General features: G+C 37.9%; 2 protein-coding genes across 5 annotated transcripts; both read left to right on the top strand.

Annotated features, from left to right (window-relative positions):
- Positions 1-4,115: 4,115 nt before the first annotated feature.
- Positions 4,116-16,833, top strand: LOC103698651 (potassium transporter 7-like). Of its 2 annotated transcripts, XM_088716781.2 has the most exons (7): positions 4,116-4,417; positions 6,092-6,352; positions 7,279-7,331; positions 7,445-7,559; positions 7,765-8,019; positions 10,606-11,128; positions 15,887-16,833. In XM_088716781.2, the coding sequence occupies exons 1-7, from the start codon at positions 4,351-4,353 to the stop codon at positions 16,407-16,409; spliced, it is 1,797 nt and encodes a 598-aa protein (XP_088572907.2). In that variant the 5' UTR covers positions 4,116-4,350; the 3' UTR covers positions 16,410-16,833. The 2 variants fall into 2 exon arrangements, with proteins under 2 accessions (XP_088572907.2, XP_038980866.3); XM_039124938.3 differs by lacking the exon at positions 4,116-4,417 and having other exon boundaries at positions 4,967-6,352.
- Positions 16,834-18,703: 1,870 nt separating this feature from the next.
- Positions 18,704-23,304, top strand: LOC103698650 (uncharacterized). 3 transcript variants are annotated; one of them, XR_015975778.2, is made up of 3 exons: positions 18,704-18,949; positions 19,762-20,484; positions 23,075-23,304. XR_015975778.2 is itself a non-coding variant. In XM_008780687.5 (2 exons), the coding sequence occupies exons 1-2, from the start codon at positions 18,809-18,811 to the stop codon at positions 20,374-20,376; spliced, it is 756 nt and encodes a 251-aa protein (XP_008778909.4). In that variant the 5' UTR covers positions 18,704-18,808; the 3' UTR covers positions 20,377-20,509. The 3 variants fall into 3 exon arrangements, 1 of the variants encoding a protein (XP_008778909.4); XR_015975777.2 differs by lacking the exon at positions 23,075-23,304 and adding an exon at positions 20,578-22,880; XM_008780687.5 differs by lacking the exon at positions 23,075-23,304 and having other exon boundaries at positions 19,762-20,509.
- The last annotated feature ends 3,424 nt before the right edge of the window (positions 23,305-26,728 follow it).

Genomic DNA, 26,728 nt, shown 5'->3' with positions numbered 1-26,728 from the left:
TTTTAAAAGTTTTTAATTCTTGCCTAACTACGAACGGTTCATGAAACAACGTTCATGCGATGAACGTCGATCCCGCACATGCCTCTTCCGCTGCCATCTGATTTTTTTTAAAATATCAGCGGCATGGGCGGGTTCCTAACAGTGGTATCAGAGCCTAGGCTTCGTAGATTAAGGTAAGAATTAATTATCTAAAGGCTTATTAGATCTGAAAATTGAATGATCATGCATGCTGAAAATTTCTGCATGCAGATTTTTCAGGGGTGCTGATTTTTGCATGTTGATTTTTTTGTGATAAGATGATGATTCTAATTGCATTGTTAATGAGATTACAAAGTTTAGAATCATGATTAGCATGATCAGCAACCTATGTCATGATATAATCAGTTAGTTTTCAGATCTGAAAATTATAATTGTTGCATATGGTGATGATCATAGGATTCAAACCCTTTTGGTATCAAATGTAATGACCTGCGATGTGATCTGTGATGTCATGTAATTTTTCAGATGCTTGCATGCATCTTATTTGATGTTTTGAGAGGCCTGCGTGCCTCCTAAAAGGGAGATGTAATTTATTTTTATTTTATTTTATATCTGGTTGTATTTCTGTGATGTGATGTACGTCAACGATCAAGTCAAAGATGATGCATGAGATGAGCAGGGGTCTAAGCGGTTGATGGCGATTGGATCAAGAGTTGGTCAAGGATCGAATCAAGGAGGCTTGGAACCAATTCAAGAGTTGAAGACCAGTTGATCGATTGACGTGCATGTGCTTGTAATACGACCTAACTAGAATCCATGATCATCACCTATTTAAAGTTTAGTTTTAATTATTGCTGCGATTATAACTGCCTGCAATGTGCCGTTTGCATGTGATGTGAATGAGAGTCGGGTAGATAGGTTTACATGTGATGTAGCAAACCCAATTGAGACCTAAATCAAAACCTCCTCAATCAAGTCGAGAGTGAACCGACATGAGCAAGTCATATTAGATTAATTGATCTAATTGGTGTCTAGGAAAGCATGAAAGGTGGTTACTTAATTAGGACCTTACCCTCTTGATAGGCTGCCCCTGTTCATTGCATTGGACGACGATCTTCTCATCCTCACGTAGGCTCCACACGTCCTGTGCTCGAGTGGGTCCTCGTGTCCTCCTCACTCTCCCCAGTCCATCTATAAAAATAAAATAAAATATCCATGGATTGTAAGAAAAATTAATATAAAAAATGTAAATCAAATTACCTTGGATGTGCACGTCATCCATGTCTGGACAATCAACAGGTGGCACGTGCGTAGACTGAGACTCGTGCTGCTGGGGCTCGTCGGGCTGTTGGGACCATAGGGACTGATCGGAAGAAGATCCCACGGATGTGTGTTGAAACTCAACATCTCTGAATTGTTTTGGCGACTTTCTTTTCCCGACGCTAGGCTAAAGCGTCGGTAAAGTTTGGCTCGGCCTAACCTTTTCCGACGCTTTTACGTAGCGTCGGTTAATCTCCAGGCGTCGATGACGCTAAAAAGCGTCGTTAGAAAACATAATACCCCCAACCGCTCGCCCGACCCCCTCTCCTCATTTTCTATCGCTCGATGCCCTAGCTCCATCACCCGGCCGACTTCTCACCTCCATCGCCGACTTCCCCGCTGCCGTCGACCTCGCCCTCGTCTGAGGTAAGCCTCCTTCTTCTCCTCGTCCTTGTCCTCCTCCTCCTCCTCCTCCTCCTGCTCTAACTGATCTCACCTCCATCCCTAGCCCCGATCGGCGATCGAAGATTCCGCTTCTCCGCCGCCGTCGACCTCGCCGTCGTCTGAGGTAAGCCTCATACTCCTCCTCCTCCTCCTCCTCCTCCAACTCTTTTTTTGTTTCTTATCTTTAACGCTCGCCCGGCCCCGTCTCCTCATCCTCTGTCGGCCCTAGCTACTCCGCCGCCGTCGACATCGCCGTCGTCTCAGATAAGTGATCCTCATACTCTCCGTTAAGCTACATAACTGCTTGCTGTGAACATATCTAATGACTTTCCTAGATTATGCATTTAGAATCCTGTAGGAAAATTTGTTCACCAGTTGAGGGTGTATAATTATGTTGTTTTAGGTTTTTTTTTTTAATCTGCTGTTTTATCCCTGAAAACAAAAAAAAAAAAAGCCTCATAATAATTATGATGCCTCATGATCTCGTGCACCATTATTACCAGACTATTCAAGAACAGAATATGGGGCCTCTTTGGGATCAGAAGGAGGAGAATCAATTCCATCATGGATAATGTAATTGTGAGAGGCAAACTATGCTGAACAAAGCTGCTCCATTTCTACTCTCAGTCCTCTCTGTAATTAATGGCTGGCATCCACTATTTCGGAAGGAAAGGAAAGATAAAAAAAAGAAAACTTGGTTGCTTGAAACTTTGAAAAGTTTTTGTTTTATTTTTTGATGTTTAGCTTCTTCTCTTACACCCATTAAAAGCTGTCTTTCTCCATCTGATTATTGAGAAGATGTGCCATAGGTTCGCATCTTGTAAGAAGTTTTTTTTATTGGTTGGTTGAAGTTTCTTCTGATAATAGTTACCCTTGTGTTCATCCTTGTTTCCTTCCATGCTCTTCAAGTTTCTAAAACTTGTTCTTACCTGAAGAATTCTTGTTAATTTTTTTTAACAAGAATGGTAATGATGTAACATGTTATCTTTTTAGTTAATTTGGAGTAGTTGCTTTCATAATGAGGTGGACTATTTTGGACTAGGAATCAAAATTATCCAGTATGATAATGTTATGAAATGATAATGGATTTGTGGGAGGTGGCTGAACATAACTTTTTTCCTAAGTTTTTCTCTTATAGTTAGCATTAAAAAATATTGGTCTTCAGAGGGAGATTAGGAAGCCAAGAGATGTTAATAATTGTTGTGCAGTGGCTTATGCTTAATTTTGGAAGGAATATCTGACACAGCAATATTTAAGTCATTCTCCCACATGTTATGTTATAAAAAATTGCACATATAAGGTAGCATTAGTTGCTGCTGGTTTTCCAAGTATTATAAGATGGTTTAAGGATTTTGTAAAAACTTGTGGAGTTTAAAGATGCAGGAACATATGATTTTCTGCTAGCTTCTTATTTCTTACAGTGAAGTAAATAGCAGGTGGCATTAAAAGTCCAGCTGAGGCTTAGTTTAGCTGAAGCATTTTTGATTAAGTCATGTCCTATGCGTGTAGTTGACATCGTTTAGCAGGACAACTCCAAGACCACTTAAAAAAGTTCTTTTATGTGCTCAAGCTGAGGATGGAGGTTCCTACAAATGATCACTGATACCTGATTAACAAGAATTCTCCAGGTAAGAACAAGTTTTAGAAACTTGAAGAGGATGTTATAGAAATATAATTTATTGGTGACTCTTAGAAGGGCAACACTTTATCATTTGGAATACTATACTGGAGCAATAAAAGCATGGTGCTATTGATAGTGCAGTTTATTTTTTGCATCAATGGTTTCTTCTTTTAAAGGCACTGCTACTATTTGGTGGTTGACAACGTGAGAATCATATGGTTAGTCTCTTAAGGAGTTCATCTGGCGTTGGGCTGAAAGATACTAAATTTGGTCCAATGTCTTGGTGAAGACACAGTGATGTGGGATCATATTATCTACCCTCTATAATCTACATGAATTAAAGCATCTCCAAGGGGGATTAGGGATTGAAAATTAGAAGGGCAAAATCCTCATGAACTGTTAACATGAAGATTAGTGTCCTTGCTTTCTGACTTGGAGCAGTAAGAGCATGAGGTGAGGTGACTTGAAACAGACATATTCTATTGCAATTCATTTAGATTTTATTTATTATTTAACTAATATTGCTTCTTTTTGTGCATACTAGGTAACAATATGCCGCGAGGAAAACGATTCAGAGATGTTGAGTTTCAGCACACATCCGTGGGATCTTCTTCCGATCAGTCCCTACGGTTCCAACAGCCCGACGAGCCCCAGCAGCACGAGTCTCAGTCTACGCACGTGCCACCTGTTGATTGTCCAGACATGGATGACGTGCACATCCAAGGTAATTTGATTTACATTTTTTATATTAATTTTTCTTACAATCCATGGATATTTTATTTTATTTTTATAGATGGAAACCTATCTTCTAATTTACTGGCATTGATCTCTTTATTGCTGTTTCACATTTTGCTGTGTCAGTGATAGATTGTATCTAAGCCTTTTATGCCTTCTGGCTTTGATGCGCGACTACTAAAGTTTGTGCTGCTCCTGCATTTGTATACAGTGCTGCTAGCTACTACCATACCACTACCAGTTTATTGGAAGGGCACTTATGGATTTTGTTTTTTTCCACCATATAGATTATTTTGTAGCTGTTCAAGCTCATGGAAGCCCAACAATTACTGAGCAGCTGCATGCTTCTTGGAGAAGTGGCGGCTTATACAAAGCTTGGTATGATTCAATGCAGACTTGGTTATGTAGGACCAGTTGGGGATGACCCACAGTGCATGGAAGGACTTGAAGGGTTTGGATTAAAAGTCACCTTATGGTCCTACAATGGATAATTATTCTTTGGACCAATACCTTGTCTAAAAACCTAAAAAAAAAAAAGGCACTTTAACTTAGGAGATTTGTCAACTGGTGGTGGTCTGGAGTAATCGTACTCCTATTATCCTATAATAAAAGTTCAAACATACATCTTATATTTATGCGGGAAATAAGAGTTATAGCGAGTCTTAGGAGAACGCAAAAAGAGGGTAATCTCAGTAGAGGTTGAAATTAATAGAAGAGAGAGGGGGAGGGGTGCGAGAAGGGTTGAACCCAAGGTATGCCGTACCGGCCGGTACGAACCGGTCCAGGAGCAAAACGGTACCGGATCAACGTGGGATCCGGTACTGCAGGTTTATTTTTGAAAAATAGACCGGTACTGGCATCGGTACCGGTCGGTATCGGTCGGTACTGTCCCGATTGGGTTGATCTACTTCCTCCTGACTATACTTATAATTCGGATATCGACGAGAGCCATCGGCACTCGTTCCAATTTTAGATATCCGATAGTACTTTAAATGTATGTAAATGATTATATCTTAATTTGAAGATATTTTATGTGTCTCATTTTATCATTTGTAATTTTGTATTATTTGGAATGGAAGTAAAAAGATGCATCATCTATCTTCAACGCTAAACTTAAACATAGAAACATCAAAAATCATAAAAAAATAATAAAAAAACATCAAACTTCACTTGATTTCACAAAATAAGATCCAACAGAGACAGAACTTCAAGAAAAAAAACCACCGAAATTCAAAATCCGACCATTCAACTGGGACCGGTACGGGATCGGACTGGACCAATATGTACCAGTCTGGGCCGCCACCGGTACACCGACCGGTACCGGTACGGCGGACCTTGGTTGAACCTGATACAAATGAATCCTTTATTTTTTGTTTTTCAAAACAAACCACGTATAATCATTCTTGATCCAGGAAAAGAGAAGTAGGATCAAACCTGGTCTCAAGAATTCTTTCTTTTTTTTCCAAAACAAACCATGTACGATCATTTTTAATCCAGCCTTAATGGGTCTTTTTGATAATGTCTTCATTACTTATTCTACAGGTAAACTAGGACTCTTAGAAATCAAGTAACCAATTTCTACAACCAAATGTTCCTAAAATACAAAATTCAGAATCCCATATAAGACTAGATAGAAAGACATTTAAAACAACAAAAAAGTCAAATCATAACAACTCTATGACTTGAACCCAAGATATACCTAAAGTAAGAGTCTTCAAATACAATCCTACTTAAAATAGGACTTCAAAACATGCTTTAAAAATTATGTAGTTAAAATTTTCAAAAATAATGAAATCTAAATATATATCTCTGTGTGTCTCAACTTATAAAGAATAATGTTAACTTTTGTTTTTTCTTCTCCTTTGGGTAACTGAAGTGCATGCCAGTTTGTTGGATTCTTGTACATTTTAATGTTTATTTGTGTCCTATGGTCAATATTCATGGAGACAGACTTTATAGAATTGAAGTACTTTGTTGGCATTGCATTTGCTTTTCTGTTAGTGTTTTCACTAATATATATAACTATTAATATTTTCCTAAAACTTGTTGCAGATAAAGTGGTGATGATTTCAGTTGCATTTCTTGTAATCTTGTTCAGTGTACAGAAGTATGGAACCAGCAAAGTGGGGCTTGCAGTTGGCCCTGCTTTATTTGTATGGCTTTGCTCCCTAGGGGGCATTGGAGTCTACAATCTTGTAAAATATGGTGTAACAGTTTTGAGGGCATTCAATCCTGTCCACGTCTATTATTATTTTGAGAGGAATTTAACTCAGGCTTGGTTATCTCTTGGTGGTTGTCTCCTGTGTGCAACAGGTAAAGTGCAAACTGGTGACCTATGATTGCATGGATGTTACTTGATTATGTCTTTTAAAAGTACTCTTGGTATTTTATTACTACCAGAAAAAGGAAACATTATATTTGATGTGAAGAAGTGGCTTAACCATTTAGACTTTTGGTGGTTTTATGTTCTTGGATTGTTAACTGTAAGTCTTTGAGTTTGCTAGTTCTACATGAATTAATTCAAGATTATTGGAACAATTGTATTCTTAAAGCAGGGTAATCTTCGACTAGATCGATAGATGCATATGAAGTTAATAGCTTATTGCTATGTGTTTGCAATATTCTTAATATTCAATCAAATACTCCTCCAATCTTTTTGTCTTGAAGCAGAAATCAATGGATAAATAAGACATACCAGATGTGTTTATTTGTTATCAAGGAAAAGGCAAAAGAAAACAAAAAGTGGTTGGTGGTGGCCACTTCTGCAGTCTGCTTGAAAATAGTGTAGTTGAAATTTGCTTCTGGGAGAAAATGGGATCAGATTCATTTCTTTATCAGGATCTGATTTATTCTGGTATTTGGTGATCTTTCCACTTCCTTTTCCACCTCTCAGAGAATAAAGAAAAAAGAATTCCTCTGAACCAAATTCTTGAAGCAATGAGTATCCAATTTATCTGTTTTTCATAAAAAGCAGTTAACTGGTCTCTGCCATACATTTCTTTGGAGCTAAATGGACCCTTAATGGTAAATCAAGCAATGTTTCTTGAACTAAAAGTTTCAGAAACTACTTAGTCTATTGTTGTGCTTTGTTGATGCTTACTTTTCAGAAATAATAGATATTTTGGTCTTTTTATCAGGATTCTAGCCAGGAAATGGGGCTAGATTTTGTAGTTACTGTTTCATCATGTGCATTCATGATCATAAAATATCACCCACACTTATGCCCAATTGTTTTACAGGTTCTGAGGCAATGTTTGCAGATCTTTGCTATTTCTCTGTAGGATCTGTTCAGGCAATGAATTACACACTGTGCTTTGGATACCTTCTTCCTGTTGCAGCTTCTTAAACATCCTCAGACCTCTTTTTAACTTTTGACATTCTGATTGCTTTAAGTAATTATTGCAGCTAACTTTTGTGTTTTTGGTTCTGCCCTGCCTTCTGTTGGGATACCTTGGCCAAGCTGCATTCCTTATGGAAAATCTAACTACCTCTGAGCAGGTCTTCTTTTCGTCCATCCCAAGTAAGCTGGAGATTTATTTAATTATATGCATTTCTATGTTTAACAAGTAGATAAACCATGTTTCGATAATTACTTTTTTCTGGGCTGATGTTTTATGCATAGAAAACACATTATGAATGAATTCTCTCAGATGAATAATTTTTAATTTTATTTTGGTTTGATTCATTATATCCTGTTATGCATGATGCTTATATTTGGTTATCAGGTTGGGCTTTTTGGCCAGTCCTTCTCGTAGCCAACATTGCTGCATTGATTGCAAGTCGGACAATGACAACAGCGACATTTTCATGCATAAAACAATCAACAGCGCTTGGTTGTTTTCCTCGTCTCAAAATTATTCACACATCACGGAAGTTCATGGGTCAGATATATGTTCCGGTCATAAATTGGTTTCTGCTGGTCTTCTGCTTGGCATTTGTTGCCACCTTTGGAAGCATAACTGACATTGGCAATGCAAATGGTAATGTAGAATCAATTCTGATTCCTTGATATTTCTTTTCCATTCAAACAATAAATTTCCATTTGTCATATTTGTTTCGCAAAGTTCCCTTAACAGAAATCTAAATTAGGCAGCCTTGAGAAACTAATGGCTGCTTTTGGAGGTTTTATATTTGAAAATCATGATTTTATTTTTTCAATGAATATCAAACGTGATATTGAATCCACATTTTGAATTGGGTCAAATTTTGAATCCAAGTCTAATTCATTTCATTTACCTCATATTCAATATTTATTTTATTGATCCATCAGTTTTTTTTTTTTTTTTTTTGGGGGGGGGGGGGGGGGTCAAATCATGTACATGTTTGTTGTTTTATATATCCTAAACATATTATTCAACAGAATAACAACTAAACAATGTATAGACATTATTAACAACCCATTCCACTTGGCTATATATTATCATCAAAAACACAGATTGATTATTACCTACATAACATTTATCACTATATACAAATCTGTTTCTTAATGTCGATGTGGATTGTGAAAAATATAATTCATGGTTTTGGGCTATTTGGGTTAAGACAAGTCACTTAATGATCCATAAATTGTCCATATTTGTGATTGGTCATATTTATCGGTCCAAGTGTAGTCCAACTGACTTTGGTTGAAACTAGATCAGATTCTTTTTGTGTAAGTTTTGGATTGCAAGTGGGTCAATGTAATCCATTTGCAGCGCTGACTGCATGGTCCATCATCTTGGAGTAAAATGGACGTTACTGGCAAGCCTTTGGGCTTGATTATGGTTACTGCATTGTGCATGCTGAGGTATCTTGCCTAAGTACTCCAGAAATGTATCTCTTTATTTCTAAACTTTGCACAGGAAATCAGATCCTTCTCTTGTAATGAAGATATTATTTCTTCCTGTACCTGTTGGTTGTACAGTGGCACTATGCTGATTCCCTGGCTCAATCAATATTACCTTATTTGCACGCAAACTTCTTTGATGATACTGTTAAGAAGCATAATTAAAGAAAAGATTAGTAAGAAATCAATGAAGAATATGGTAAAGAAGAAAACTCTTGCAATCTGAAATTATTTCAGCATATATAATACATTCTTTTAGCCATACTTACGTGCATTTCATGCTCTTCCAGCATACACCTTTTAGCCTGACCTGATGCTTATTTGGTTTTTTCTAAGATTCATATCTATTATTGTAATAGGCTATGTAAGATTTTTCCCTAGCTGGCTAAAGAGTCCTTCTGTTGAGGTACTGGAGTCCAATAAGACTTCTTAATTCTTATGATATACTCCATGAGTTAGTATTGAATATCTTTTCATCTTAGGTTATGCATTCGTAATTTTCAGACATGCTGCTGACTGTCAACTCAATGGCTGCAGTTGATGTGTGCTCTGATGTCTTTACTACATGTTCGTGTCTTATACTTCATTTGAACTAATATTTGGGCATGTGCAGTGCACGTGATACAAGGATGGATGTAATCCCATCTAATTCATGCGTTTTTATTAATACACTCCTCATTGTTTCATGCACTTTTCCCCCTCTCTTTCCCTTTAAGATAGCAGGCTGAACCAAGCAAAGCACAATTTTGAAGACGAGGGCATGTCTAGAATGAGACATGGACAGATACCTTAGAGTGAAATTAGACACGGTAATAGGCATTCATGGATGGATATGAACAGATGGAATGTTGTTCTTGTGTCCAAAGTGAATTGCTATAAGTACATCAAAGATTGACTAATGGAATTGGATGAAAAAATTGGAAGGGCTATTCGATTGACTTGGTGCTGAGTAAAGATCAAATGGATCTTCATGATCTCAAAAGAGAAATTGAGAGAATGGACAAGGATAGGCAGATGAGAGTTTATTTTGTTATTTTATATTAAGCAAACATGGCAGGTGGCTTGGAGAGAGAGATGGAGGGACCCAGAGATGGAGGCTCAAAGTGTGTAAAGGTGGACATAAAACTAGTTGTCAGAACCGGCTCAAAAGGAATTGGTGTTGTAAAAGTAGAAATAAGACTAATTCTGGCACCAGCTACTTTGACACCAAAAATCATATTATAATTAGTGGATATATCTTTGAAACACTTGAGTGATGTAAGCTACAAGAAGAAATTCACAAAAGATGAAAATAATATTTAAACCTTAACTAACTAGCCTCCTCGCTTCTTAATGGGTTAAGTTTTTCAGACAAAGGCGGGGATGAAATTTTATAACATTTTACAGGCAAGTCCTAACCTGATGGCAACCAGCTAGTTGGTACTAAATTCTAGGCCATGGCAACTTCGGGCAAGAGAGGGCTTGCCATGAAGTGTAGGTGGTCAGTTGGCAAGTAGGTAGATCTACTGTATAGGTTTTATTAATATAAACCAAGAAGCCCAATTAGAATGTGATTACTGAAAGAAGAAAAGTAGTTATAGGTAAACTAAGGTATCACAATTTTCTTTTTTTTTTTAATTTGTTTTCTTCAGTACTATTTTTTTTCTTTTTATTGTGTTACATGCAGTTAAATTATATTTTTTACATGTGCTCTTCTTTTTTTCCTGTTTGGGTCTTTTATATATAGAATCTTTTTTTGCAGGCACTGCAGAACTTGGAATAATGATGATGACAACAATTCTAGTAACCATCATTATGCTTCTAATATGGCAGATTAACATCTTCATAGTGCTTTTGTTTGTCATATTCTTTCTGGGGCTGGAATTAGTTTTCTTCACTTCTGTTTTGGGTAGTGCGGAGGCTGGAAGTTGGGTTTTGTTGATTTTTGCAGCAATATTGTTTATGATAATGTACATATGGACTTATGGGAGCAAGCTAAAGTATGAATCCGAAGTTAAACAGAAGCTTTCAATGGATCTGATGATGGAGTTGGGCTGCAACCTTGGTACCATTAGAGCCCCTGGTATTAGCTTAGTTTACAATGAGTTAGTGAAAGGAATTCCAGCAATATTTGGACACTTTCTGACCACCCTTCCAGCAATCCACTCTATGATCATATTTGTGTGCATAAAATATGTGCCAGTTCCTGTAGTTCCTCAGAGCGAAAGGTTTCTCTTCCGGCGTGTCTGCCCAAAGAGCTATCACATGTTCCGTTGCATCGCTAGGTATGTCGTATCCCAGTGTTTTGGACATGGACATGACTTAATTTTGTTGGAGCATTAGTTTGTGAAAACATAAGGTTATTTGGAGACAAGGTCATGCTTATTGATGTGGTCATATTCTGAAAATGATAATCATGCTTATTTCATATTTCTTGGGTTGGTGGTCTATCAAGCTCAGTTACTGCTGGCCCTAGCTTGGTGCACATTCAAATTCAAGTACTAGTATGAATTATCTTGTTGGATGTTCTATGGCATATGCTTATTGCACAGCTACATAAATTCTTAAACACAATAATCATGTTTATGTCTCATTTGTTAAGTTTTCTAGCTATCTTGGTCCAATCTTGGTTCACAAATTCAGATTGTGAACAATAAGGGATGCTAGAGACTAAGGGCTTTGGTCAAAGTCCTTGTTCATGAAGTAGATAACTACATGGAATCCACCATTTAATAGGGGAGGAAAAAATTACAACTTCCATTATTTTGATAAAATTCCTAGCCTGTTTAAATTTCTTGAAAAGGAGATGTTTAGCACATTCATGGTGGTTCAGGCCTTCTGGGCTCATAAATTTCTTGAAAAGGAGATGTTTAGCACATTCATGTTGGTTCAGGCCTTCTGGGCTCATTACTGGAATGGGAAAGATAGAGGCAGAAGATGACAATCAAAAGTAACTTATTTGGCTGCTTATGAATTACTACAATTATCTCAAAAAATAATTCTAAACTTCAGAAATAAATAAATAAATAAAACTACTGCTAGCCCCATCGTACTCTAGTGCATGTTGGAGTTACTGCCCACGAAGGAAGTGATGCTTTTATAACAAGTGTACACGGATAAAGAGAAATTTCAATTGAATTTAGACTTACAGCCTTCTTGATTCAGAAAGTAAGAAAGTAAAGAGGGAGCGTCAATGTTCAAAATATTTCACATTTTACCGAGGTATTAGGGATGATCTCCTTGCTTGATCTCGTCTAGATTATGCAACTGATAAGCCAGTTTGTTACTGATTCTTGTATTTTCCACTCCATAGTTGTTCTTCGGACCCTTTACTATTTCAAAGGCACCCTCATACATCACTTATTGCCTTCCCCCTCCCCACTTTGGTTGTGGGCATGTGCTGATGCTGACCAGGTCCATGTTGTCATAAATCATTGTTCACTAATTAACTATTATGTGCTTGTTGGAGAGTCATTTTATCTCTTGCAGCTTCGAAAGAATGTTCTATCTTACTCTGCAACTACCGTTGATTTTTTTTGCCATGGAAGAACTTGCTACAGTTAGCTCAGCTGGTTGGTACCACTCTCCTAAGGGCTTGTCCTTGCGTATGGTCCAGCATTCAAACCAACATTTGCAATCTCGGCACCAGACTCCGTACTAGTACCATATTGATGCAGTGTCGATACACCTGGTATTGGTGTTAGTTTGGCGTACTAGACATGGTACACCCCTGTACTGAGTCTCAGTTCGATACCGTTATTATATAGTATTTGCTCGGTATGGGGCAGTATGCACTGGTGTGGCAAACCTTGGTTCAAATATTGGTGGTGGCCCATTACTACCATATTACTTTAAAGAATAAGAATTTGTTGCTTGTTTTAGGGCATAAGTAACCTTATAATTGTAGCTAGACCTGCTGTAATAATGATCGATGTACAATCAGATTGGCAATAATTTGATACTGTTAAGAGCTAAGAAGACATAGAGAGATCTGTCACTTTGTTTATCACTGCTATACTGTTTAAATACTTGTCTTGCACTATGTTTCTTTCTAGCTATGAGTTCTTTAGATGTATATGTTTTTATTGTACAATTGCATTTTACTTGACTCGAAAGCTTGCAAAAAGTTCCTTGGAGATAAATGCACTCCTTGGAACAAAAACTTCCATCATTTTTTTCTTCATAGGCTCTTTCATATCTTAGAGTATTCGAGAAGTTAATTACAAGAGCTCACATTGTGTATTTTATAAGACATGTTTTGCATTTGCAACTTCCATAGTTTTTCTTGTTTAAAACTGGTCTAAGGATTAATTTAGTATTTTCTTGCCCACAATTTACTTAGCTAGAAAGTGCACACTAATTCAGAGAGGATTGACGTTAGGTTTGTGGAGTGATTGAGTATTTCCTAATTGATTTTGATGAGCTCAAAGCATTTGAGTATGCCTTATGTTGTTCTAATGAATTCAATCTAGTGTTTCAGGTAAATCTTTATGAATTTCTGTCTAAGTGCCTTGAGCTTTGGTTCAGAGTATTTTGGTTAAATATTGAACTTTATTTGAACCAAAGTCTGCATCACGAGTTGACTCTTGAACTTTACGAGTCGACTCCTGCACACTTGGAGTTTCTGGCACAAGTTCGAGTTGATTCCGGAACTCGCCGAGTCGACTCCGACTAAGAACAGACAGAAAGATAGAACGATGACTTTTAGACCCTGTTAGCGAATCGATTCCGATGCTTGGCGAGTCGACTCCAGATGGTCCCAAGTCGACTTCATGGAAAAATTGACAAAAAGACAGAACGTTGGTTTTTGAGACCCTGTTAGCGAGCCGACTCGCGAAGACTACGAGTTGTCTCCCACATCAGCCGAGTCGACTTCCAGTTTGTCTGAGTCAACTCCCAGAGGAAAATAGTCTGAAAGGCAGAGATTCAGTTTCGAAGATCCTGTGAACAAGTCGACTCTAAGTGTTCCAGAGTCGACCCCTAAGTTAGCCGAGTCGACTCCAACAAGGTCCGAGTCGACTCCGAGGCAGATCAGTTCAAAAGACAGAGAATCAATTTTTCGGTCTCTGAGAACGAGACGTCTTTCGAAGATCTCGAGTCGCTTCTCAAGACAGCCGAGTCGACTCCAAGTAAATCAAGTCGACTCGAGGAAGAAAAAAACAGAAAGTTGGGTTTTTGGAATTCTGAGAACGAGCCGATCCTTAAGTGCCCGAGTCGTCTCCAGCTGTTGGCGAGTCGACTCCAATTTGGTCCGAATCGACCCCAGGACGAGGCATACACTTTAATTCAAATCTGGAACAGTGGGCGAGTCGTCTCCAGTAAAGCACGAGTCGACTCCAATAACAGACGAGTCGATTCTAGATCGCGTGAGTCAACTCCGATCCCAACGGATACATTGTCAGATTGTGCAGACGGGTCAAAACGGCTCCAAATCACTCTCTAATGGCTATTTTTCGAAGAAAATCACTTAAATAGCTAGAGTGAACAGTAGTAGACAATAAGAGAGTTATTCAATTTGAGTATTAAAGGTTTTCAACTACCAAGAGCTTCCGAAGAGTGAATCCAAGCAAAAGAAGGAAAAAGTGCATTCAACTCAAACCAAAAGGGATTCCTTCACATTTAAAGCTCTACCTACTGTCTTACATCCTTCAGCTCCTTCAAGAGGAGACTCAGAAATCGAGAAGCCCCCACTTTCTCATCTCAAATCTGTTTGAGGGCTTCTAACTCAATCTTGTTTATATTGTTTCATATTTGCTTTTTAGAAGCTTTTCTTGTGAACTTTAAACTCTTGTGTTTGTACTTGATTCAATCAGGAAATTGAATCAAAGGTTGTAAGATTTGTTGGTGAGCCAAAGATAAAACCAACGGTGTAAGGTTGTGGTTGGTGAACCGGAAAAAACCAACTGGGTTTGATTGTGAATCCGGAAAAACAATCGAGTGGTTCTAGTCGGTGAGCCTGTCAAAACCGACCGAGTTCGTTGTGATCTCGTGAAAACAACAAGTTAGGTTGTAAGCTTGCAAAACAACCGGCTATAATTCTAGGAATTATAGTGAACTCCCAAGTGCGGCTTGGGGAGTGGACGTAGGAGCAAGAATTGGCTCCGAACCACTATAAACCTTTCTGTGTTTGTATTGGACCGTGTCTCTTTCTCTCTCTTCACTCATTGCATCTAGTGATCTAACTAATTCACTTGCAATAGACTTAGTTAATCACTCACCTTATTCTTAATTGGTCAATAATAAATTAAAATTCAATTCACCCCTCCTTTTGGGTTGTCTCCTTGGGCAACAAGGTTGACCCGGTTTTCAAGTCACCCATACATTTTTGGGGGGAAAGGTTGAGCAAAGCTCAACTGGATTTCGTTGAGGCAACAAAAAAATGTGACTAGGATAAGTAATCTATACTTGGTTTGCAATAATTTAATCCATAAAGCTGATCCCATTTAAATGGACAGCTTACCAGCTATGATAAGGTATGTATGCATTTCCGTTCTCCAAATTACTGCTGCTGTATTTTTTGACTTTCTTGTTGTCCAAGTTGCTCATATGTAAATTCCACAGAAAAATTGATGGAATGTGACATGATAATCAGCCCATGGTTGCATTAAAAGCTAGAAGTTGAGATATTCTAAATTTTAGATGATGTGTGCTTTTTAGTTGTCTGGAAGCATCTAGGGCACCATTCCCACAAATAATATTCAGTGGCTATAACATGATTTTCTTATAAATTTGCCGGGCTAACAGACTTAGATGGTCCATGCCTCCTGCCTGATAGATTTACCATTGTGCTGTTTCCTGTACCTTTCTTGGTGGTGGTTTTAATTTTTAAATGTTAAGGTACATAGATTAGCATAGCCATAATCTTCTGTGCCTTATCAAATAAACATGAATTTTTGGATATGGCTTTATGAAATAGTGGATTCTGGGTACTGCCTTCAGTAGCATAACATTTTTAACTTGCACCATTTCACATAAGTTGAGGGGAAAAGACTAGTATTTTGTATAACCATTTGTGTAATTCTAACTTGGCTGCTTCCTTATAGGTATGGCTACAAGGATGTAAGGAAAGAGCCTCACCAAATGTTTGAACAGCTACTTCTTGGGAGTCTTGAAAAGTTCATACGTCGAGAAGACCAAGAACGCTTATTAGAGAGTGGAGATAGCGATTCGGATGCCGAAGCAGCGGCATCACGTTCAAGAATTCTTATAGCTCCAAATGGCAGTATGTATTCCCTTGATGTCCCTCTCTTGGCTGCTTATAACTGCACTGAGAGGCCAAGCCCAGAAGCAAGCACTTCATCTCATGAGGCTCGAGATGAAGCCATGCCAGATGCCAGACAGAATCTTGAGCAGGAGCTTTCATTGATAAACAAGGCTGAAGAGTCAGGAGTTGTCTACCTACTTGGGCATGGTGATATTAGGGCCAGAAAGGACTCCTGGTTTCTCAAGAAACTAGTCATAAATTACTTCTATGCATTCTTGAGAAGGAACAGCAGGAGAGCGATGACAACATTGACTGTTCCCCGCACAAATTTAATGCAAGTTGGCATGACCTACATGGTTTAGGGAATATTGACTACTCTTTGGCCAGTCTAAGGTTAACTTTTCTTCAACTCAGACATCAGACTGTTTACAGGAAGCTAGAATCACACGGACATGGGTCGGTCGATGGATGGTTTTGTTCGTGACAGAGAACTGACAAGAAGTAAATTTGCCTAGCAAGTTGAGAAAGAAATTATGCTGTCCACAGATTACAGTACCTACTGATGCTGTTTTTTTTTTCCCGTTGTTTTGTTGTTCTTCATGTGACATCTATCTTTAGAACATACTGGACTAACCAACAGTCGCATTATATGTCAGAAAATATTTCATAAAGGATATCAGCACATCAATTTTGGCGAACATGTTACTATAGGAAACACATCCTTTCTGTTATCCTGGTCTTTGTCATTCGAAGCTAATCATTTCTATAAACTGGCGTGTTAAAGTAGGTCATGAAGAACTGAGGGCTTGTAACTTGCGTCTGTTTCGGCTATCATGCTTGTTTCTGATGATTTGGGAAAGAGGATGGGCGAAAATTTCCGCCTGCATTCACCTCCTGTCATAACAAGATAAATCTGTCTCCTTTTCCTGTTTCTACTATCTCTTTTCATGCTTTGCTGTTGAGCATTGCAACTATTCCTGGTCCTCCATGTCTACTGAAGCAACTTAATGAATTTTCTGATTACATGTCTCTTCTCTCTCTCTCTCTCTATAATTTTTTTTGATTCTGTCTATCATTTTTTATGTTGAGAATATTTCTTCTATTTATCTTCAAAAAAAAAATGCCACCTGCCCACTAACTTTCTCACTGTTTAACCTCCTTTATGAAACTTACGAACAAATTGGACTTGACTCTTAAATATGCTGGACTTTATCACTTGCTCTTCCGTCCTTCCTCAAATATGCCCTCTCTCTATTGCTAGTATGTTACATAGAGAGAGGGCGCAGTTATAATACATAAGGGGTGTAAAGACAAAATTATCAAAGATTGGCATTCCTTATTTCGATTCAACAACGTACCAGTGTTACATCCACCTCCAAATTTAATATCAATAGTCAAATAATAATAATAAAAGTCATCAGATGTGATTTGTTAGATCTAAAATATCTATATATGAAATTTATATGATTTGGAGATTCTTGTTTTACGCATCAAGTCACCCTAAATATATAGTTGATAGAATGTTATAGTGTGTTGATTTTGAAATGACTTGACACATAGTTTAAGAAAATATATGATTTTTTGTGTGTAGATATTTTAGGCTTTTTAGATCACATCTAATGGCTTGTAATTTCCTTTTGTTAACTAACACCATTGTATTTGGTGATGAATGTAAAGTTCTTTATGACTAAGCTAAGTTGGAGCCCAAGGTATGCTTGAGCTCCCATGGTCAAGCCCTACCCATGCAGCCAAAGCTCAGTTCAGCTTCACCCATTTGCAACCCTACTATAAAAATTTCTATTAATACGCACCATTAGACGTCTACGAACAATGCCATAATTATTCTAAATGACGTGATATAGTTTGATTAGAAGATTCAAAGTTCAACGAAGGAATTAAAATATTTAAACCTTCAAATGGCATTCTACATTGCTTCTTGATACCATATTTAAGACATACCACCGAGGTTTCTTCTTCCTTTGGCCCCTACTACATTTGATATGGTACAACACACAAGGTCAACCTCCTGTAGAGGATGTTCATGGTTACCCAAACAAAGGAATATAGACTTCTTGTCACTTAGATAACTCATGTTAAGAAGCATCTCATTATTGGCAAGACAATCAACAGCTAAATTATCCTCGGGAGTACATATACCACATTTTCAACATATAGCATTTGTAAGAACTGCAGATATCATTGTCATAAAGTCTTGCAACCTCTGTGTAAACCTTCTCATGATTCACTACTTGAGCAAAATCAATGCGTCCAACATCCATATAAATCAATTAATATTTCAGCTTCAACATGCGTGATCAGGTGTGTTACATATGGTTGGATCAGTGTTTGAGACAAACATGATATAAGATATTCTCAAAGATACTGCAGAATGATGTTTGGTACCCAAAAATAAATGTCATTAAATATTTTTAGAAGCTCAGTAAAAAGAATAGATATTATTGTTTAGGGAATAATAGTTTCCCGTTTAGACTTTAGACCACGCAGAAGTAAACTTAGACCGTGCATGCGATGCCGACACGGCGACCATTCTCGCCACGTGTTGACTTGTCTCAGCATGCACGCAACGTGTCACCCCACGTGTCGGCCTCAAATCATACCCCACCTCATTTTCTCCTGCTATTTCTACTCACAACGAGCTCATGAAACAGTGGTTTAGGGTGTACCAAGCAGAGAAGAGATCTCCAAACGTCAAGGTGTAAACAAGGAGAAGTAAGAGGATAGGACTTGGTTGATAGCACTGATGGCAGCCATGTTTGGAGGAGGACGAGGTGTCTTGGTCACCAACATCTCCAAGGCCTTCCCCAACCCTTCTCTTTCCCTCCGTTCTCTACCTCACAAGCCCAACCGGCTCCGTTTCCAATCAGGTCCAAAATCCTCACAGGTACCCTTCTTTCCTTGATCTTTCTCCACTCTTTTGGTTAAACTCCTGATATCACTTGGATCCTATTTAGCTTTTTATTGCTTTTTAGTCGTTGTGCTTTTTATTCGCACACCTTCTTGATGTGCGAAGGCTCAGAAACAGTTTTCTAGAAGAAAGAAGTATTGGTTTGGCCGTCAAGGACTTTGCATGAATTTAGCCAGAGAGGTCAAGGGACTAGGACGGATAGGAAACTGAATTCTCGGGCCTTCATATAATTACGACCTCATAATATGGGCACTCAAACTCCAGAGAGTTAAGACTACGTCTTGGTTCAGCTGAGTGTGCAATTACTAAAATTGTTTAGGCATTTTTTTAAAAAAAAGAAACTTCGTTTCCTTCATGATGTGAGCACAGTAGCCTAACAATTTATTTGATACCAGCAATTGGGACGAAAGGTAGAGAGAATATTGTGAATGAGTAAGTAAGAAAGAAAACTATGGTAGAAAAACGCTTGGTTTCCTTGAGTTGAGATTTTGCAAATCCTAAGGTGATTTTTTATAATTTTATTACTATAGATTCTAGTGTTCTGTTTAAAGTCATCTGGTTTGCTCATGTATAAATTGAGTTGTACCCGAGGAAAATTGGTGGCCAAGTATGGCATCATGGGCTAAAGGAGGGTATTGACAGGCGAAGGGAAAGAACAGTCGGTCTTGTGCCTGCTTGGAAATTTCCATGTTTACAAGGACTGAAAGCGAATTTTCCGACCGAGTTTAAGCCACAAATAAGGGTTGAGTGCATAGCTTTACATTCTGACTTCAGTACTGCTGTTTCAGGCTTGTAACAGTGGGACGGGAGATGATAGGGAGATGAGAGACAAAGCAAATGAAGCAGCCGAAAGAGCAAGGGAGTCCATGAAGCAAGGGGTGGATATGGCTAAGGAGAATGCCAAAGCTGCGAAGGAGAAGACCGAGGAGGGAAGCAGCTACATGGGTGAGAAGGTGAAGCAAACGGAGGAACAAGCACGAGAGAAGGCATCCGACACCACAGAGCGAGTAAAGGAGACGATGAAGGAAGGGATGGACGAGACCAAGGAGAAGGCTGAAGCAGCCAAGGACAAGACCAAGGATGGAATTGGATATATGGGAGAGGAGGTGAAGAAAACAACAAGTGAAGGGGTCGAGAAGGTGAAAGAACATGCCGGCATGGTGAAGGACAAGACCAAGGAGGGGGCAAGCAAGGTGGTGGAGACTGTGCATAGCATGGAGGAGAAGGCGAAGCAGAGAGTGCAGGATGCATGGGGGGCGACGAAGGAGACGACGCAGAGGATTAAGGAGAGTGTGGTGGGGAAGGACGCCGGAGAGGAGCCGACGGAGGAGGATGTGGCGGCAGCAGGGGAGAGCTTGGAGGAGGAGACAAGGAGGAAAGAAAGAGAGAGGATGGAAGATTAAGCAGCCATTGCCTTAGCACAACCAAGCTGCGAAAACTACCTACTTGCTCTTAATGTTCTTTCCGAGATGCTTTTCAAATGTGTTTCTTTCATGCATCCAAGGCAGAACGTAAGTAGTTCATTGCTGTTTTATATATCCTCATGACCAGGTGAAATTTGGGTTTCCAATTTCAGGTTCTAATGATCTGCTATAACTTGGCAGCATTGGAAAAAATGTGTGAAAGAACTGGGCCTGATCAAGCATGAGCCTCAACATGATGCATAGTTGAAATGGATTTTCTGCTTGTGTTGTGGTCATAATTAATTCAAAATTGGTTCAAATAAGTCGAGTTTTGGGTGAGAGTTTAATTTCAGTTATTGCATGGATTTTTGGCCTAATTAAACAGTCTTATTAACTTAGGGTCTGCTTGTCTTGAATTAATTTTGAGAATATGCTAAAAGTGTCTTCATTGTGTAGGATAGGGGGCTATAATTAACTGTGCTAGCGTTTGTCATGACCGAGCCTAATTAAGCTACGGCTAGTTAACTTAAGGTCTGGTCGATTGTTTTAAATTAATTTTTAGCACCTCAGGTCAGTTCTTTCCTATAAGTTGCTATTTAAGGTCTTTGGCACTTGCTTACAAATACGAGGCAGAAACTAGCAAGTTGGATCCTTGATCTTTTCACGCAGAGTCAGAAGGGAAGTAACGCACATCTATTGAGTTGTTTTTACATATATCATTCATCTTCCCTTTTTTTTATTTTGGGTTTAGGATCTAATCACAATTTTATGTGATTAGAGTGCAGCTATAAAGAGGCCAGAGTCTATTTATATTTTAAGTCCGGCTGCAAACTTTTCTATCATTATAGCTGGAATAGTAGAGGTGAGAAATTAAGTATACGTTTGCACAGATCCACACATTGGTTTTATTCAATATTCTCTTAATTTAGAAAAATACAAAACTTACTAAAAAGTTCATGAATAATTAAAATAAAATTAACCGCAAGAGCATATATTTACATATTCATATATGCTTTTTCTATGAATCTGCGGCCTTAAATATCTAAACTATTTCTAAATGGTTTGGGATCAGCTTGGTAATGGTTTGTTTGGGTATGGCTCAGGGAAGAGCCAAGTTCAAATAGATTCTAAAGCTTGGCTAATAAGTAAATTGAAGTTGAACGTTAAAGGCTTGCAAAAATATATAAGAACTCATCTTGATGAAAGGCTTGTCCAAGCTTGATTTAGATTTCATATTAGATAAGCTTAATGACCCTTTTAAGTTTAATTCAAGAGACTTATGAATGGACTCCACCATATTTACCCGAGAACCTCCTCAAAATGGGTGCAACGTAGTCTACGCTCTTCAGCTATTCCTTCGTTGCACACCCTTATTGCAACCCTCAGACACAAGAAAGAAACCCGATTTAAAACACTAATTATATGTACATACATACCTACATATATCGATATATACACAAACATACATACATATGCATAGATATATACACAAACATATATATGTATATATGTGTATATATATAGATATACATGTGTGTGTGTATATATATATATCTTATGTATGCATGTGTGTGCATGGGGGTTGGGTAGTGGCTTCACCCTTTGTTAAGTGGAGTCTTCTTGCTGCCATATTCTCGTTGCAGATGATTGTTTGCTGTAATTGGTGATGAAGCATAAGTAATTTTGTCGAATACCGATCAAGAAACATATGTAGTGACTTGTGTAATAATATTTTTTCTCTCTTATTTCTCCTTTTTGCTTTTACAAACTTACGAGTCACGGATTCTTTTCAATAGGTTTGATTTTTTGTATCAGAAATCCAACTATTAGCTAGTGTCATCAAATAGAAACTGATAGCTGACTAGCTGTACAATTATTTCCCTGCACAGTATGAGTGATACTAGCCACTTTGTCAACATACAATCACAAAATACCTTTACTTAGATAAATATAAATGAAAACTATATTTATCTAAATATATGTCCAAACGGGATATGATATCAATGAAACCAAATCTCGTCTCACCTTTGCATATCCATCTTTAATTTCTATCCAACAAGATTGATAACATGTTTACAAAGAGATCATGTAGCTAAATCTTTTGGCCCTTGATAAATTCCCTTAGTAAAACAGTAATAAATGTTAAAAATTCTTATGATATGTCAATTATTTTGATATCTATAAAGATGTTTCATACGTGCCTTGCTGACATTTTGTAATCCATGAATTACATTTATTTATAATGAACCAGCAAGCATGAACTGAAGTTGGAAATACAGAAGTGTTGCATAGCATTTTTCTGTATAGAATATATATTGATCATCTAAGACAGCAGCAGTTTTCGTAAAGTGGCAGCATGCATTGCCCTCCATTGCTATATCCAGAGTTATGGCATTCTTTGTTGCAGTCTGGGATGTCATCGCATGTTCCAACACAAACATAAGCTGCTTTTGCTGTGACAACAAAATAATTTTTGAGTTAGCATAAACATTTACACCTGCATGCACAAAAATTTAGAGCATCCGAGCATAACTAAGGTATGCTACATGAATGTTAAATAAAAAAGAATGATGTGTTTAGAGGCCTTCATGGCTACATGTTCTTTCTATTTTAATTCTACACTGAAATAGAAGAAGATATGCACCATAAGCGAAGAACACAGCGAGAACGATGATGGCCATTAAAATTTTTTTGGCAGTGGAAGAGGAGGAGGGAGCCATGTCGAACTTCTTCTTGATCTTGTTTGAGAGTATGCACCAGGGGTTCCAATTTATACTTGTCCAAGACGTTTCTTTTGTTGAGCAATAACGGTTGCATCGAGGGAGTTTTGTTTCTTTTAATTGCCATTAACCACTATTTATTGGATCATTTTCATAGGAGTTTCCTATATCTTAATAGGAACGTTAGCGTTTTTGTTGTGTTCCGTTTCTTCCTGGCATCTTAATTAATACTAGCGGATTAAGTGACTTGGCAGCCATTATTCTGTAACGTTTGAGAACAATAGGATCCATTTTGTTGGGATTCCTCTGCTTTCTCCAGACGCAGCAGCACCCATATTGTAGTTACTAGCAGCGGCTGTTAGCGTTGCAGTGGCCTCACTCATTGATGCCGGAAGGGAATTAAAATTGTCCGTTATAAAAGAATGTTCATTAAATAAAGGCGTTGAAGGAAGAATTATAAAAATTAAAAGTGACGTCACTAAGAACTGATTGGCTCTAAACACCAGGATGGGAAGCGCCGCAATAACATTATAAAGCTTGATAGCCTCCTGCTCTGTCCAGAACTAGAGAAGCTGAGCCGCGCTTGATCGCTACAGCCCAGGTATTCAGCGAATGGTAGCACTTCAATTTGAAATAGTACAGAGCAACGGAATTTTTTTTGGATGGAACGTATTCGATGGAAAACTATCCGATAGTCAATGTTGTAATCAAAAATAAAAGGAGGTTGTCTTTCAGTCTGTTATGGCATTCTTCTTTCTTATCTTCTCTGTCTCTTTTTTTCGTATATGTATGGTGGAGGAGCATACCTACCATCAAAGAATTAAGGCATATAGATCGACCGAAAGTGACTGGGTTGAGTACGGCTTGGACATTGGGCGTGAATGTTTCGTGTGCGGATGGTGTCATGCCCGTAACATCAGTGGAATTTTGATGATCATTGAAACTCTCGGTTAGGATGCGGCCAACTATAAAGAGCTCCTGATATGTAAGCTCGACGGTATGGCATTGGGCTTGTCTAGTTGCTACTTCTGATTTACCATATTTTGGCGCCATGATGTGTTTTAATTAGTTGAACCTTATTATAAGCTGTAGCAAGGGCCATATACATCAATTGCCTTTTGCTTTCTTATTATTTTTCCTCCGTTGCTGAGCTTCTGTTTGTTTTAATACATGGTCCAGAAATGGTCATGTAGATTTTCTTTAAAAAAAATTAAATATAGTGAGATTGCCACCATCCGACTGAAACTTTCAGTGTGCACGCGATTGAGAAGAGCGCCAGACCCAAAGGACCCAAGGCCGGTTGGCGGTGGACTAGTTTTATGACATAAGTCTCCAATTAGAGGTGCTTGTAGCCCAAGGTGCTTACATTTGCTATGAATTATAATTTTATGCAGGTTTCCATATCAAACAAATGCAGTGCAATGTACAATTACAAATTGTAATTTGGCTTTAGAAGCATGAATAAGGTTTGTTCCTCGCTTTCTCGTTAATTTCGGGCATGGAGTTGGGTGTGCATAATTAGGTTAGATTTGGCCTAAGTATGGCATCATTTTCGCATAGATCTGGTGGGAAGAATAGGGATTTATAAAACCAAACACCTCTAAATGCCATAGCCGGGCCCATGGGTGGGGAAGGCATGAGTAAAGCCGGTCGGGGTACCCAACACACGGTCATTTCTGCCCGCATTGAACATTCTCCTGGTGGGACGGAGCCCAGTGAAGGCTGCTACGTAGGGATGGGCTTGTCCCTTCCTTCCCCTACCCCTTCTTCTTTAGCTACGGCTAGTTAACTTAAGGTCTGGTCGATTGTTTTAAATTAATTTTTAGCACCTCAGGTCAGTTCTTTCCTATAAGTTGCTAATTAAGGTCTTTGGCACTTGCTTACAAATACGAGGCAGAAACTAGCAAGTTGGATCCTTGATCTTTTCACGCAGAGACAGAGGGGAAGTAACGCACATCTATTGAGTTTTTTTTACATATATCATTCATCTCCTGTTTTTTTTGGGGGGTTAGGATCTAATCACAATTTTATGTGATTAGAGTGCAGCTATAAAGAGGCCAGAGTCTAGTTATATTTTAAGTCCGGCTACAAACTTTTCTATCATTATAGCTGGAATAGTAGAGGTGAGAAATTAAGTATATGTTTGCACGGATCCACACATTGGTTTTATTCAATATTCTCTTAATTTTAAAAAATAGAAAACTTACCAAAAAGTTCATGAATAATTAAAATAAAATTAACTGCAGGAGCATATATTTACATATTCATATATGCTTTTTCTATGAATCTGCGGCCTTAAATATCTAAACTATTTCTAAATGGTTTGGGATCAGCTTGGTAATGGTTTGTTTGGGTATGGCTCAGGGAAGAGCTAAGTTCAAATAGATTCTAAAGCTTGGCTAATAAGTAAATTGAAGTTGAACGTTAAAGGCTTGCAAAAATATATAAGAACTCATCTTGATAAAATGCTTGTCCAAGCTTGATTTAGATTTCATATTAGATAAGCTTAATGACCCTTTTAAGTTTGATTCAAGAGACTCATGAATGGACTCCACCATATTTACCCGAGAACCTCCTCAAAATGGGTGTAAACGTAATCTACGCTCTTCAGTTATTCCTTCGTTGCACATCCATATTGCAACCCTCAGACACAAGAAAGAAACCCGATTTAAAACACTAATTATACATACATACATACATACATATATATATCCATATATACACAGACATACATACATATGCATATATATACACACACACATATATATGTACATATGTGTGTATATATATATATACATGTGTGTGTCTATATATATCTTATGTATGCATGTGCGTACGCGTGCATGGGGGTTGGGTAGTGGCTTCACGTACCCTGTGTTGAGTGGAGTCTTCTTGCTGCCATATTCTCGTTGCAGATGATTGTTTGCTGTAATTGGTGATGAAGCATAAGTAATTTTGTCGAATACCGATCAAGAAACATATGTAGTGACTTGCGCAATAATATTTTTTCTCTCTTATTTCTCTTTTTTGCTTTTACAAACTTACGAGTCACGGATTCTTTTCAATAGGTTTGATATTTTGTATCAAAAATCCAACTATTAGCTAGTGTCATCAAATAGAAACTGATAGCTGACTAGCTGTACAATTATTTCCCTGCACAGTATGAGTGATACTTGCCACTTTGTCAACATACAATCACAAAATACCTTTACTTAGATAAATATAAATGAAAACTATATTTTTCTAAATATATGTCCAAACGGGATATTGTATCAATGAAACCAAATCTCGTCTCACCTTTGCATATCCATCTTTAATTTCTATCCAACAAGATTGATAACATGTTTACAAAGAGATCATGTAGCTAAATCTTTTGGCCCTTGATAAATTCCCATAGTAAAACAGTAATAAATGTTAAAAATTCTTATGATATGTCAATTATTTTGATATCTATAAAGATGTTTCATACGTGCCTTGCTGACATTTTGTAATCCATGAATTACATTTATTTATAATGAACCAGCAAGCATGAACTGAAGTTGGAAATACAGAAGTGTTGCATAGCATTTTTCTGTATAGAATATATATTGATCATCTAAGACAGCAGCAGTTTTCGTAAAGTGGCAGCATGC

The sequence above is a fragment of the Phoenix dactylifera genome, chromosome 2 (genome assembly GCF_051530095.1).
Source record: "Phoenix dactylifera cultivar Ajwa chromosome 2, Ajwa_hap1_PhDact_Kaust_v1.1, whole genome shotgun sequence".
NCBI lineage: Eukaryota > Viridiplantae > Streptophyta > Magnoliopsida > Arecales > Arecaceae > Phoenix > Phoenix dactylifera.
The sequence above is the reverse complement of the archived record's forward strand: the minus strand, read 5'-3'. Positions and strand labels throughout refer to the sequence as shown.